Here is a 15389-nt window from a genome sequence, read left to right as displayed (position 1 = left end):
TTAAGTTGACATACGGAAGTTTGATGCAGTACGATAAGTAGCGGAAAAGCAAATTTTGACTGAAATTGGATCGAAATGTACAAGAAAAAGCTCTTCGAACCAAAAAAAGATGTTTTTAATAGATATCTACTAGTGTGTTGATGTTTTTCTAATAATGTGTGATGCAAAAGTAATTGCTTTTTTGACGATATGTAACTTATACCTGAATAATGTGTTCCCGCCTCTTAATGTTTTATAAACAAAACCACACTTATAATTTTATAAATTTAATGCTTCCCGTATACCTATTTCAGTATCCTGAGGATGTCAACATACAAACCTCATTGATCCTTATTTGGCCCTTTTAAACACAGCTTTATATATTCAGATAAGAACTTACGTTTATTAATTGGCAGTAAAGGTGTGGCAGCAACGCGGCGTTTGGAGGGGAGGTTACTTTTCGCCGCAATCATCGTAAACATTTATCGTTCGCTAATTTTTCTCGCGACCCCGGAAAACGCGAAAACTTCCAAAACAATTTCGCCGAACTACCTTCGAGGACAATAAAAACGCGCGTTTATTAACGTCCCCCCGGTCCCTCGTTCCGGTAACACCTTATTTTCGACGAGCGCGCAGGGTCGGCGTCAGCCTTTAAGCTCCTCGTCGCCGCGTAATTAACGCAACAAACAAAGGCGGCGGCGGGACAAAGTGTGGAGCATATTTCAGTGTCTTGGAAAAACTCCTTCGGAGCTCGAGACGCTCGCTCATATACACACACACACACCTAAAGATACAGAGGGAAACTTTGGGGGCAGCCATCTATCATTTTCACGCAACAATTAGGATCCGGCTAGGATTTACCTATTTGGCGATAATTAGTCCGGCCGAAACGTCTTTGATGCCGTCGAAAGATGGCCGCATTTGCTTTTGGACCGCGGAAACGGTGAGGGTGTAAGGGGGAAACGCGCAGGGACGGACTATGCTACGCGAGGTAACAGGATTTATATTTAAACAATCAATAAATTCAATTTAATTTTAATTATTCCAATTAAGAAATTAATTGCATCTCTTGACTATATTAACTAATTATACTTTATAAACTATCGAGTTAATGAAATGTGTTGAGATAAATAATTAATATAAACTTAATTAATTATTTTTTGTTAAATAATTAAATATTATTCAGCGAAATGTAAGAAATAGTGAATTTCACAATAAAATCGGGCGCTTCCAATACTTTAGTCAAGTGTTTGGGAGCGATTTGTTGTTTTCGTCAGGCTTTGGACACGGATAGTATTTTGAATTTTGTCATTCCTTGCGTCAGACGTCACTCAGTAAATACACTGGCGTTTCGCTCCGCCTGTGTTTAGGCGTCTCCACGAAGCAAATTTAAAAAAAAAATCAAAAAATAGGAATATTCTAGTTGCAATTTCAGCATAAAGAAAGCCACGACATAAAAAATGGCGAAATTAATTATTGAAATATAAAAAATGTAGGCAACATTTCTCAACTTTAAGGGATGATTCTTTGACTAACTTTAAGGAAAGTTTGTGCAGGGTGTTATTATTTTCATAATTACTACTAAATCTATAATAGATAATACTAGGAGCAAATATACAAAACACCTTCTTATTTTCAAGAAGTAACTTATTTCACAAAAAATAAGGAAAAGATATATTTTATTAAACATATGGTTAAATATCTAATTTGTAACTGTAAAACACCCCGGCAATAGTAACATTGTGCCAGTCCATCAAGATATTTGTAGCATTTTAAAATAAAAACAATCCTGAATCCCTCGATTAAACATCAATTGAAATCGATGTAGTTTGCAAAAAAAAACCCAACCCACAAGATAACAACAACACACATAAAGGGTATTATTTATTATTTTTGTACCAGAACCATGTACTAGAGAAATAGACTGTGTTTATCGAAATTAACATGTAATATTTGTCGCATATGTTAATATCATCCGGTAACGTTGGGTAATTTGATAGGTCATCCGTTGGCCCGAAAAAGGTTATCAAAAAATTACCTTTTTTTTTCAATTTGGGCCGAACAAACCATGAATTCAGCATCAGGACGGGGTCCGCATTCGCTAATTGTGTTTGTCAATGTATTGGTTTATTTTAATAGTCTCCTTATAGTTGTCGGTGTGCTTGTTTTGCTTATGTACCTTAGGTGGTGAATCATTTGTTTACCACAGATGTCAATTATCATCTTATCTGCCCCTTCAAAATTTGACGACACCACATGAAAAAAAATTTAAAAGATAATTTTGAAAAGAGTTCGTAACTGGCATCCTCATGATAGTCTAATCTAGAATCCTTAATATTCTTCGCGGACAACAGCAAGCATTTTGGAAAAAATCATTTTTCTAGTCCAAAGGTATTTATGGTGATACTGGAATCAGCCCATCTTTTGTATAGTGTATCCAGTCTATATAAGTAAATGATTTGTTTTTGTATCTATATTTTTTAATTTCCTGAAGGTAATTAAACTTCCAAATGGTTTCTGCTCTATTTTGGAAGGTGTCACGGCTAATAATTATATTGGTTTCAACGTCCTCTAGTTTCATCTTCAGGAACAATTTGGTTTTAGTGAAGGGATACATTTTCCTTCTTATCATACCCTGGTCACCGTCATCCGGACAGTGAAACTGAAAACCTTTACGTTTTTCCTTTGGTTTCTTTGGACATTTAAAACTAGTCATATACTCGTAAGGCAGCAGAGTGGTGATTTTTGGTTGGTATTGGTTTGTTTGGGTTTTGACAGGCTTGCTAATGACAGACGTCATAAACATTGACCTACGCCATATTTGTAATGGCTTGTATTAATAGATTCCGATGTATTTTGTTTACGTACATAGGTCGGTAGGTAGTGAATTATATGTTTATGAATTATCATCTTATCAGCTCCTCCAAAAGTTGACGACACTCCATAACTGGACAGGTTAAGTCACGATATCTTTTACCGTCGGTAAAGTAGATTTGGTCAAGATTTTCCATTCTATTATACAATATTTGTTTATGAAAATTAGTTTTACTTCGCAATTTCCTCGGACACCACGTTTTCCTTGATAACTCAGATGCACACAAAGGGAAACCAATACGACAACGATTATCGGATGCAAGCATATTTGCATATAAAACAAATTTTAAACAGTGGACCGGATTATAGAGAAAAGTTTAAGATTTAAGATTTCGGTTACTATCAGCTCCAACTGATATATAAGTGACACTTTGCGTAAGTGTGGCTAGATTAGCCTTGAGCTTCGTGTAATGCACACGCCTACGGACTTAAACGACGCTAGACTCGACTCGTGGGTGCGCCGGGCGCTCCAACATCGTGACGTAGTAAAATTCAGTACCAGCGTGGTCGGTAGTTCGGATCCGGGCGATGGATTCTCCGGTAAATTATACTTCGTCGACGTATCGGCAACGACAGTAAAGTCCGAGACCCACGAGTACAGTTTCGCAATCAAAACCTCCACAAACCTCGACAAGAAGGACAAGTTCTATGGTATGATCTTCCGTAGAGAAACGTTCGTCTACAAGGTGGTGGTACCTGCGTTTCGTGATCTATTCGAACCGAAATTCGATTTCTGGCCTGAGTGTTACGCGAGCATAGAAGGAGAGAAGGTATTGATACTGGAAAACTTGAAGAAGGTGGGTTACGTATTACACAACAAAACGAAACCGATGCCTCTAGACCATATGCTACTGGTGATGGAAGCCTACGGACACTGGCACGGGCTATCGTTCCTACTTAAAAAACTCCACCCCGAAAAATATCGAAAAATTGCCGACGTGCTGAAGGACGAGGTTTTTCTTGGGACTTTGCAGCGAGTGTGGAAAAATGAAACCTGCATGAAAATCATACAGTACTCGAACCGCGTTCTCGATGATGCTCTGAAAGATGCGCAGCTGCTACGAAAGTTGAAGGACAAGTTAGCGTCGGTGCCTGGTAGTATAAACACTTACCTCTCTGAGGAGGTACCAGATGAACCTTATGTGGTGGTCAATCACGGCGATTGTTGGACTAACAATTTTATGTTTTCATACGAGGTAAGCACAGGGTTCATCTTAACTCACGCTACACGTAAGGAAGGTTTTTCGAAACGCACTGGCCCTTGGCCAACATCTACCTGACTCGCCTCTCTCTTATCCCTTATTTACGAATAAATTATTGGTTTTTGGGTTTATCCAGTGCGTAATTACATTTTGTGGGAAACACATTATACATGCTTTCTCGTTCCAGGGAGAGGACACAAGCGTACCAACGAAAGTCGCCATGTTGGATTTCCAGGTAGCGATATTACACTCTCCGGTTAGAGACTTGGTTCATTTTATCTATTGCTCTATATCCGAAGAACAATTGCCGAATGCTAGGCGGTTCTTCGAAGCGTACTATCAATCGCTGTCGGATATTTTAAAGCGATCCGGTTGCGATCCGGAAGAAATATTCTCATTTTCTGTACTGGCGGATCACTGGAAGAAGTACAGCCATTACGGGGTACAGTTGGGGGTCCTATCTCTGAACTGGTGCTTTGCCAAACCGGACGCGGTTTCGGATATGGATAACGTCGGCTTGGATAAGTTGGTGGAAGAAGAATACAAGCAGATGTACGTTTCGAGGGCAAGAGCCATAGCTAACCTCTACGTAGGGTTTGAACTGTAGTGTTATTATTATCACTCATTTCCGTTTGAAATGTGACATATTGTAAAACAATATTTAATTAAAAAATGTTCAAAAATCTAAAAGCGAAACTGAAATCTGTCGAATTGACGAACAGTTAGCAGTCCTGTCGGCTGGTTGGTTGATTGGTTGAACGCCGCAAGTTCTTATTGGTACAAAGCGAGGTTTTAAACCACTTACTTATCGGCATATTGAATATCGGTTTTATTTTAGGCTTCTATAAGGTATATCCTCTATTGTCAGATTATAACAAAGCAATTTCCGTCACTGAAGTACATTCTTCCCAGAAACGAAAGTTTGTAGTTAATGTCCATTACAAGGTATGTAGAATGTGCTGTTGTTGTTTGCGAAGTCTCTCAGTCGTTATTATTATTTTTTATTTTACAACCCTGTATCGTAATAAGATGATGAAAACGAAATCTTACAGATCTGTTTATGTAGAAGTCAGTGTCGTACCCAGATTTTTTGTAAGAGATATAATTTTTAAGATTCTAGGCAATATTTACGTAGGCGATTTTTTTTGTTGATGAGCTTTTTGAAAATATACTTGTCTTCCACCTGCATTTTATTCTATATTATTATTGCTACTGTTATTGTTATTAATATTTTATAACACAAAATGCAAATAGAATGGTGAAAGGTATTTCAGGCGTAATTTACTACTTTTTCTTTAAGCACTTGGTTAGTGAAGTGATCTTGGAGGTTTTGGAATATTAGCGCACGCGGAATACCTTAAAAACTACTTAAAAGTTGTCTTAGGGATAGAACACAGACAACAACAATTAATAATGCTAGTAAATTAAAAAAAACATTTGTTATGGCTTCTCCCAGGGATTCGTATAAGGGCCAATATTATTCAACCATAGATAAAGAATTTATACCATGTAAACACACCAGGGACCATTCTTGGTTTTGCAAACGACCTAGTTTTCCTATACGAAGGTGATTCTTGGGATAATCTTAACATCAAAGATGACAATCACTTAGGCTGATTTAAACAGATATCATTAACGGCGAATGAAGAAAAAACTGTTTTTATGCCATTTTCTTGAAATAAATGGGGTTTGCGAAATTTTCATTATTTTTTTGAGCCACAGGATTATGCCTTTACCTTGCCTCTTCGTTTATTTCTAAGATACACTTATAGTCTGTTAATAGATGTAAGAAAGTGACCAATTGCTTTTGAATCCAATTATGGTCATTAACATATAATGCAACAAGATTATTACCTAAAGTTTGGGAATTTAAATTCAGGTAAAATTGTGGTACGTAATAGAAAATAATTTTATACCTACCTGTGTTTAATATTCTTTCATTCATTCTTATTTCGTGTGTTATACAGAGGGTGCGTTGAGTCTAGTGTATCTCAGGAGATGCTCCCTCCCAAATGTAGAAAACACTATTCTATTGAGACTAAGGAAGTTATAAACAATGTTTATTTGACTCTCATTGAACGTGGTGCCAGCAAGCAAGCATCTTTAGAAGAAACGGCCACATTGACGAAAATTCCAACATCAACTGTATGGAAAATTGTGAATAATCCCGTTTCAGCGAGGAAAAAAAGAAGCGATGCTGACATTTTCTCGAGTGTAGATGAAAGTGATCAAGAAATAATACGGCTTAAAATTTACCAGGTATACGGGAAACAAAGCGTGCCTACATTAGATATCTTAATTAGGAGGCTTGAAAAAGATACAACCGGTGTTAAATGTGGCAGAACTACCTTATGGATGTGTATTCGACATGGGTTTTAGACTTAAAAAAATTGACAAAAGACAAGTTTTAATGAAACCTTTTAGAATTCGGAAATGGTGCCTGGAATGTCTAGAAAAAATTAGGATTTACAGAGAACAACAAAGGCCAATTATTTTTACTTGGATAAAACCTGGTTCGACACTTATAATACCCCGGAAAAGGGTGGGGTTGACTCAACTGATAAGTGTAAAACAAACGCGCCATCCAAAAGAGGTAAAAGAATAACTATTTTGCATGCTGGCTCTAAAGATGGTTGGATTCCAAATGGACTTTCTCCGTCTGCAAAAAATATTAACGATTCTTCTCTGGATTTCCATGAAGACATCACCGCTGATTTATTTAGAAGATGTTTTTCATTTATTAACATACATTAATATTCAGTGTGATGACGAAACTTTAACTTGTAAATGTTCCTTGTAAATAAAGTTTTATTTCTATTTCTTAACAGGTTATTGTGCATTAGTACAGTCACGTATACAATGTGGTATTTTGAAATAGGGAGAAGTCATTTAACAAAAAACTAGAAATTACTCTTTTGTACAAATGTTTAGAGAGTCGAAATATTTTACCAAAAGGCAATTATTTTTTACAAGACCGGTTTAAATATTTCAAAAACAATAGCGAACTACAGAATGAAAATCATCCGTATAATACAAGAAACAGAAGAAAGAAACATAAATAAGTTTAAAAAACAAATAGGCTAAGCATCTTTTCAGGACCAATGAATTAAATTATAAATTAAAATAAATTAAATCTCCAAGCACTAAATAACTTTAACAATATAAATTCATAAATAACAAGAAGGAAACAAAATATTACAAAAAAATATATTTACTAGAATAAATAACAAAAAAAGTGAGAATATCAAAAATAAAAAGACTAATATTTATATGTAAGATATATTTGTTTCCAATATCAAATTTAATATATATATATATATATATATATATATATATATATATATATATATATATATATATATATATATATATATATATATATATATATATATATATATATATATATATATAGAATCTGGGTACTGAATTGTATGTGAAAAGGTCTATAATATTCCGTTTCCATCATCTTATTACGGTACATGGCGTTTTTATACAATGGGGTAATTGAAGCGGCAAAATTTTAGGTTTTACCCTGTATCTCGATAACAAAGTCAATAATAATTGTCTTGAAACCGGTATTGACGAAAACCGCATCGCTCAGTCTGTAATAATAATAATACGCCATGTGTGAATCTATACATACATTGGGCTATTTATATATAGAGTGTCCTATTTTCTTTCAAATACTAATTGAACTTAATCACGAATATTCTGCCATGTATACACTATACAGATAAAAATTAAAGCTTACTTGTCTTTTATGGTAATGATTCGGTATCATTTACCATAGTTGAAATAACTATAGGCCTAAAGTAAGTTTACGTAAAAACCAATTTAACGCCCTTACACTAAAAATGAACAACCAACTGGCTTCTTTACATTCGGTGCACCCTGTTATTAATAATGTATCATTTGGTAAATTTGAAAATATTTTATTGTTCATTTATTTCGTTTTTTTTTGGCTTATATTTTTGCTTTATTTCCTTGCAATAAAATAATGGAAAAAGCAATTTTTTTACGGCTATTTCCGGAAAAGTGTTAACGTCGTATATATGCATAAAACTGAGTAAATGTCTCTCTTACTTTTTCATTGCGACAAGCTGTAGATTGTAGAGTATTAAGTACAATATACAGTGTGTCCGATGAAAACTGCAGAAATCTCGGAAACTGCAAAATATAGAATTAAACAGAAAACAAAAGATTAAATTGTCGTTTTAGATAATTCTTCCTGTCTTTTTACCTAGGCATTGACGTATCGAATACTATTTCGACAAGGCGTCACAATAACCCGTAAAGTCAAGCGGTAAATTGACACACTTGTTAGCACTGTATTCTAATTCTATAGAGTGTTTCAAAAATAATACGCTAACGCTCGGCTGGAGATTCGCCACCCGAAAATTCTTTGTTTCCAAAATACGGGATGTTTGATATCAAAACAAATACTGCCTGCGCGAAGATACTTAAGTCATAGGCTGTCGGTCATTTTCAACAATTTCTTTAGCGTTAATTTTATAGAACTGAGTATTTTGTTTCAAAGTGTGCAAAAAACAAATGTCCATAAAAACTTGTTTTGTCAATTTCTTTTCTCGTAAACGAGGCAAGATACGAAAAAAAAAATGCAAAAAAGTCTCATATATTAAAAAAGCCACTTCTAGGAAATATATACCAACATCTACGATACCATAATAATTTGATGAAGGTCGAATAATTATAGGATGACGCTACATTTTGAGAAAAATTACGCATAATCATTATCGACGCACTTGAAAGAAACCGACAATCCTATGGTTCGATTGGTTTATCTACCCGTCACAAAAACACAAGGAAAATTTTCACATTTGTGGCAGTTCTTTTCGTTATTTTATTTGCGTATATCAAAAGAAAAAAGAAGAATCATCTCCGAATTTGCATCTGTCGCAATTAAGATATCAGGCGTGACGGGAAAATTTTTCGATAGCCTATTGCTTTGACTCGTAAGCAAAGATAAATCGATCGTACCATAGACCCGAAAAAGCAACTTTCTCGTGGCTCGAGGATATAAACGCACTCGGTACCGTTCACCGAGAGTAATTCTGCGCGATGAGCGTCGTCTCAGAGATCGACCACTGGGTGTTCGGTGCCTTAAAAAATGAAAACGTTCGCGATATAAAAACAACAGTGGTGGGCGGGTCGGTCAGTGGCGACGGGTATACCGGAACAATAGTCTTCGTCGACGTCACGGCGGTGGCAGACAACGATGAAGTTCGCGAGTACAGTTTGGCAATTAAAATCGCCAAACGACCGCCGACTGAGGCAGAACTGTTTCATGTCGCCTACGTCAGAGAAATGTTCGTCTACGACGAAATCCTGACGTCGTTCCTCACTTTGCTACGAGCTACGGTCGATTTCATGCCCCGATGTTGGACTACGGCGTCTACGGACACTTGTGACGTCATAGTGTTCGACAATTTAAAGAAGCAGGGCTACGAGCTACACGACAAAATGAAATCGATGAACGTGAACCACATCAGACTCGCGATGAAAGCTTACGCGCGTTGGCACGGCATGTCTTTGGCGCTGAGATATCTTCATCCGGAGACGTTCCGAAAGATCGAAGACACACTCAGCGACGAAGGTTTCCTGAAAACGATAGAGGGGGTTTGGAGGAACGGCAAGTTCGACAAAGTCGTCTCGTTTTCGAGAGATAGATGGGTCAAGGTGCTTGAGGACGATCCAGATTTGTTAGGGAAACTCCAAGAGAAATTGGGCAGTCAACCCGTACATGTTGCTGATTACATCTTCGACCCTCCGGTTAAGAATCAGACGGTGGTCAATCACGGCGATTGCTGGAACAACAATTTTTTGTTTAAATACGGGGTAAGATTTACCGTGACATGTTGAAAACGGTAATTCCTTCATAATAATCATAATAATAATAATAAATCGACTTTATTTCAAAGCATTACATCAAAATAGTGTCATTTACATAATTCATAAAAAATGTAACTAAAAACACTTAAAAATTAAGGGAGGGATGCAAAAGTAATATCAGTTTTTTTTTAATTTCCAAGTTTCTGTTCTGCAATCTAATCTATAGTTGAGATAAAGACGTTTTATAAGAGAACAATTGAAGCAGACGAAGGAAAATAATGCAAAAATAAGAAAACGGCCTTTAACTAACGGGCCCACTAAATTTTCTACAATTTTAGGGTCAAGATAAGGAGAACCCTTTGAAGATAGCCATGCTGGACTTTCAAATCGCCGTCTTACACTCCCCGGTAAGGGATCTAACGCACTTCTTATACAGCTGCGCAAGCGAACATGAGCTGTCGCACATGAAGGAATTCATCGACCTGTACTACGAGTCGATGTCTGATCTTCTGAGGCAACTGGGATGCGATCCCGACGAAGTCTTTCCACGCTCTTGGTTGGCGGATCATTGGCGAAAATATTCGCGCTACAGCTTTGTGATGGGTAACTTGGTCATTAACTTGTGTTTCGGCAAAGCGGAAGTGTTCGATGATTTGAGTGAAATGGACTTGTCGTGCCTGTTAGTCGAAGAGAACGAGGCAGCATGCGCGGCTAGGATCCGTGCTTTGGCTAGGCACTTCGTGGAGTTTGAACTGTAGAGTCCTATGCGCGTTATTGTAAATAAATAAAGTTTTTTCGGTTTTTTGACTATGAAGTGTTTTTTAATACTAAAACCCAATATATAGATTAACCAAAACTGGTCACAAGTAACATATTAACGTGGAGCGAATGCTTGTAAATTGAGAGGTATATCAATATTTATCTATATGGTTTGGCCTGACCCGTCAGAACGCAGAAAAGTCAAAACACCGCTATTGAAGTCTACCGAAAATATCCGCCCTACAAGAGAAAGAGAATTTCTTTTTTTAACAATTGAATTGCTGATGCTTGGTAACTTGATAACTTGGAAAAACTTACAGTGTATGTGTAATATATGGAACCGCTACGTCGATGATACTTTTGTTATTAGGCCTCATGGAAAAAATCTTTCATATATTTTCTCAGCCATTTAATCTCTATACACCCCAACATACGTTTTACCATTGAATTGGAAACTAATTCATTCATTCATTCTGAGATATTCTAAAAGAAATTCAGGCCGAAGGTTTTGTCATTCATGTTTATAGAAAACATACGCATACAGACCCAGACCTAATGCATTGTAACATCACCATTCGGCTCAAAAATCATCGGTTATCAACCCTCTTGCTTACAGAGCACTGACGCTGAACCCAAAATTGAAACACCTAACATCTGCTTTTTTTTAAATACTTTCCACATGAGAACCATTAAGCGTTTTATCACAAAATACACTTCACCATCGAAAGAAACCCCACACTTGCTACTGCAGTCTTTCTTTATATTCGGAACATCACAAAAGTTCTTACCCAGTGTGCAAAAATCTTCGATTCTTCAAAGCAAAATTTACGGCATTCGTAGTAGTCGAACATGATCAGGAAGCCCAATCAAAAATCAAAGTAAAATTCTTGCATGTAATCAATCCTTGTACCACAGAAAAATCGGAGAAACAAGCAATCCTCACAGCGACTCAGAGCTTTACCGTTCACTAATATGGCGAAAAGTTCGAGATTTGTAAATAGAACTTTGTGGTTAATTTTTCAAAAAAACTACTATCTATAAAACTTCTGGATTCCTCTTGCGTCGGTTCTTGTGGAGTCGAACTTGTTAACGTTTCGTCAATCATCCTGTTGGCTTCTTCAGAGGAAAAGAAACTGGCTCGCATTTAACTCTGTACCTGCTTACATATTGTTTGAAGGGGGCGGTGACAGGTAAAGATCTAAGTCGCGGTTAAAATTTTTTGTTCGTAAAAGAATTGATTACATTGGCGAAACGTTTCCTATAGGGCCTTGAAGTGAGTAACACGTAACTGTTGGAGTTGCTGGAAAAGATTAATATTTGATAACAAATATTTTACCCAAGTGTCCTAAAATAATTTAGTAAGAAATATCTTAAAACCAATTTCAAATTGCCGTACCAACTTTTTCTCCTCTAGGAGTGGGCTATTTTTAATTTTTAAAAACAGACATCATCCATGAAATGTAAAACACTTTGTTTTTCAGGTCGTCCAAAGCCAACGAAAACTGAAAAAAAAATACACGCCCATATTTAGAAATCGAGATTGACGATGTTTCTCGGAAACGAAACGCCGTGGGTAACGTCTAAGAAAAACATTCTTAAATTGGTTCCTAAGAATGACCGCTTTGTCGATATTTAAATTTGGGCGAATCACATTGCACTTCCGAAGCTAGCAGAAATTTGAGAACGGCGAAAATTAATCACCTCACTCATTATGGTTTATTATGTTATTATTATTCATACATTAATAATTATTATTAATATATTATATACATATAGTTTTTCCACATTATTTTTATTATCCGTCATGCCTAGCTTCAGCATTGACGGCAATGAAATGAATAAGATAATACACCTATAAAACATTTCTTGATGTCTGATAACTGATAATGCATTAAGGAGAGGTAATTGCTCTTTATCCTGTATTCAAAGATAAAATTGACTTGTCCGGAAGCAGTGTCATTTACGAAATTAAATGTAACGATTTTAATCTAAATTACGTAGAGCAAACAAAATGTTCAATCAATGTTTGTGTTTAAACACATGTGGAAAAATTAAGATATGGGAGATCGAGTATAGGCTGACATGTTTCAGCTTAGATTAATTTGACTATGCTAACTTGAACAACGAAACTGGTACTATTAATTGTTTAATATCATGAAATACTCATTGTAGTTATTACTATAATTCAAACTAATTTAGTTGAGTTATACGACAATTTCAAAAATTAATTATATTATAATTTACTGTGACTGTTCCGAAAAATGTGTCCGCCCTGTAGATGATCTCATTTACCTCTCAGCAGTGAGCACCAGGAATGTACGTACGTGCAAGCACCAACCTTCAGTGTGTAATCGCTCGTTGACCTAGCGTTGACCTGTAATGATCAAAACGAGTGTGCGGAATATTATCACCACCACCACCCCCACGCTTCTAATTTATTGGATAGGATCAAGTACTTTGTAGACGCGTAAGCCCTATAGATCATCTGTTTTAGCTCTCGACTGTGGGTATATATAATGTATTCGCAATCACCAGCGTTCAGTGCATAATCGCCCTTCATTGGGATCGACATGAGTGAGCAGAATATTGTCAGCAACGAAAACATTTATACGTGGCTCCAAAACGCGTTGAGAAATGAACGTCTTCAAGACATAAATTTTCTGATATGCGACCGGAACAAACCCGGAGATGGTTATGCCAGCGACATCGTCTATGTGGATGTAGAGGCTACGAAATATGACGGTGACCCTCGAAGGTACCACTTTGCTATGAAAGTGACCAAAGAATTGAAAGGAGTCTTCAAGGATTTCGTAGAAGGGAACAACTTGTTCGAAAAGGAAGCTTGCGTCTATACCAAACTGGCTCCAGCGTACCAGAAACTGCTTTACACTTACCACTTCCCGCCGATAGACTTCATGTCCAAATGCTACTGGGCTAAGACTGGCGAAGACTACGACGTGCTGGTATTCGACAACCTTAAGAAAGCAGGATACAGGCTCCACCAAAGTGACATTCCGATGGACGACCGCCACATCAAGCTAGTACTGAGAGCGTACGCGAGATGGCACTGGTTGTCGTTCGCTTTAAGGTACCACCACAAGGCAGAGTTCAAGATTGTGGTCGACGAGCTGGCCGGTTACGAGAAGAAAGTGGAAAACAATATGGAAAGATTCAAGGACGTGTTCGAGAAATTTTGCGAAGATCAGTACCAAGTCTTGGAGGAACACGGAGAGCACGAGCTGCTGGAAAGGTACAAGGAGAAGATGAAGAATAGGGCGCCCGGAAAGTGGAACGAACCTGAGCCATGCGAGGAAGAGTGCGTCGTCATCCATGGCGACTGCTGGAATAACAATTTTCTATTTTTTTATGAGGTATGTCCCGGAGTTGTAAAAACGAAACTGATGATTATTTACTTTCTTATTTAAGAACATATGCAACTCCTGTAACTAGTGTACTCGATAAGGATTTTGGAAATGTCTTCTAGTGTAGAGTATGTTAATAGTTCGTTTCTTTGATTTTAGGCAGACCAAATTCAGGATCCTTCCAAAGTGTGCCTCGTGGACTTCCAGGTATCCAAGTTGCAGTCGCCGGCTAGAGATATTAGCTATTTTATATACTCCACTTGCTCGGAAACCGGACTGAAACGCTTCAAAGATTACATCCAGTTTTATTACGGTGCATTTGCTCGAGACCTAAAAGCGTTGGGGTGCGATCCCGAGCTCTTGTTTCCTTTCTCGAAATTCGTGGACCATTGGAGACAGTACTCTTTCGATGGGTTTCAAACCGGAGTCGGGATATTGAAACTTTGCTTGTCGGATAACAAAGGTGTAGGCGATGATGGTTCCGTCGATACGTTTGATTGGAAAATCGAAAAAAATAAACACCAATATGAAGCACGGCTTATCGCGTGTATCAGGCACTGCGTCGAATACCAGTTGGAGTAACGAGAATTTATGTTTTTATCTCACTGCGTATCGGCGAATGATTTAGTTTGCAATTAGTTATAAATTTGTGGCGATCTGCTTTCAAATGTTTTCGTCAGCGCTGAAGGTTTAATAATTTCTATAATTAATAATTAATTAGTTAATAAATGTATATTTAATAAATTTACATGCATTTTCGAGATCCGGTTATTTTCTCCGCTGGACGCTTCTTTAAAATTAATCAAACTAATAAAAAAATGTTTGCTAAAGGTACACATTTTTGAGCACCTTTGAGTCGTGTCTCATTTCTCTTTAAACCAGTAATACTCTAGCTGTTTTGAAAGAACGTTTTTTAGAGATAATAATTTATGAGTAAGCTACACCTACGAAAAAAAGTTAGATATTTCGAAGAAATTTAAGAAAAATAGCAAGAAGAAAGCTTTTCATTTCCCACCAAAAGCGCAAGAAACAATTGTATTTTACAAAAGAATATGTTCCAAAACCAATGGAGTTTTGGGAATATGTGAATATTCAGTGACGAAACAAAAATTAATATTTTTTGATACGATAAGGCAACGACACTGCATACCCCTACTCAGATATTAACCTAATGAAAAGTGTTAAAGCGGCACCAAAAACTCAGTTTTTAGCTAAGGCCCAGGCCACAGAACAATTGAAAAAATATTTCAATATTTTAATTTGAAGTAACCACAAAACTCGTTGGTAATATGTTGATTAGGCTCACAGCTATAATAAAACAGCCACAAAATATTAAACTTTTGAAAGAGATTTTACAAACACA

At 36.7% G+C, this 15389-nt stretch overlaps 3 protein-coding genes across 3 annotated transcripts; all 3 read left to right on the top strand.

Moving 5' to 3' along the window:
* Positions 1 to 3256: 3256 nt before the first annotated feature.
* On the top strand, positions 3257 to 5303 carry LOC132706248 (uncharacterized). The gene is made up of 2 exons (XM_060677464.1): positions 3257 to 4049; positions 4243 to 5303. The coding sequence occupies exons 1-2, from the start codon at positions 3264 to 3266 to the stop codon at positions 4660 to 4662; spliced, it is 1206 nt and encodes a 401-aa protein (XP_060533447.1). The 5' UTR covers positions 3257 to 3263; the 3' UTR covers positions 4663 to 5303.
* A 2173-nt stretch (positions 5304 to 7476) lies between these two features.
* On the top strand, positions 7477 to 10715 carry LOC132706432 (uncharacterized). Its single transcript, XM_060677776.1, has 2 exons — positions 7477 to 9911; positions 10244 to 10715. The coding sequence occupies exons 1-2, from the start codon at positions 9135 to 9137 to the stop codon at positions 10661 to 10663; spliced, it is 1197 nt and encodes a 398-aa protein (XP_060533759.1). The 5' UTR covers positions 7477 to 9134; the 3' UTR covers positions 10664 to 10715.
* A 2496-nt stretch (positions 10716 to 13211) lies between these two features.
* LOC132706431 (uncharacterized) lies at positions 13212 to 14634 on the top strand. Its single transcript, XM_060677775.1, has 2 exons — positions 13212 to 14035; positions 14186 to 14634. The coding sequence occupies exons 1-2, from the start codon at positions 13235 to 13237 to the stop codon at positions 14606 to 14608; spliced, it is 1224 nt and encodes a 407-aa protein (XP_060533758.1). The 5' UTR covers positions 13212 to 13234; the 3' UTR covers positions 14609 to 14634.
* Positions 14635 to 15389: the final 755 nt, after the last annotated feature.

Source organism: Cylas formicarius, unplaced genomic scaffold (assembly GCF_029955315.1).
Source record: "Cylas formicarius isolate icCylForm1 unplaced genomic scaffold, icCylForm1.1 PGA_scaffold_8__14_contigs__length_24414737, whole genome shotgun sequence".
NCBI classification, from domain to species: Eukaryota; Metazoa; Arthropoda; class Insecta; order Coleoptera; family Brentidae; genus Cylas; species Cylas formicarius.
Note: the sequence above shows the minus strand (reverse complement) of the source record. Positions and strands in the feature narration are given on the sequence as shown.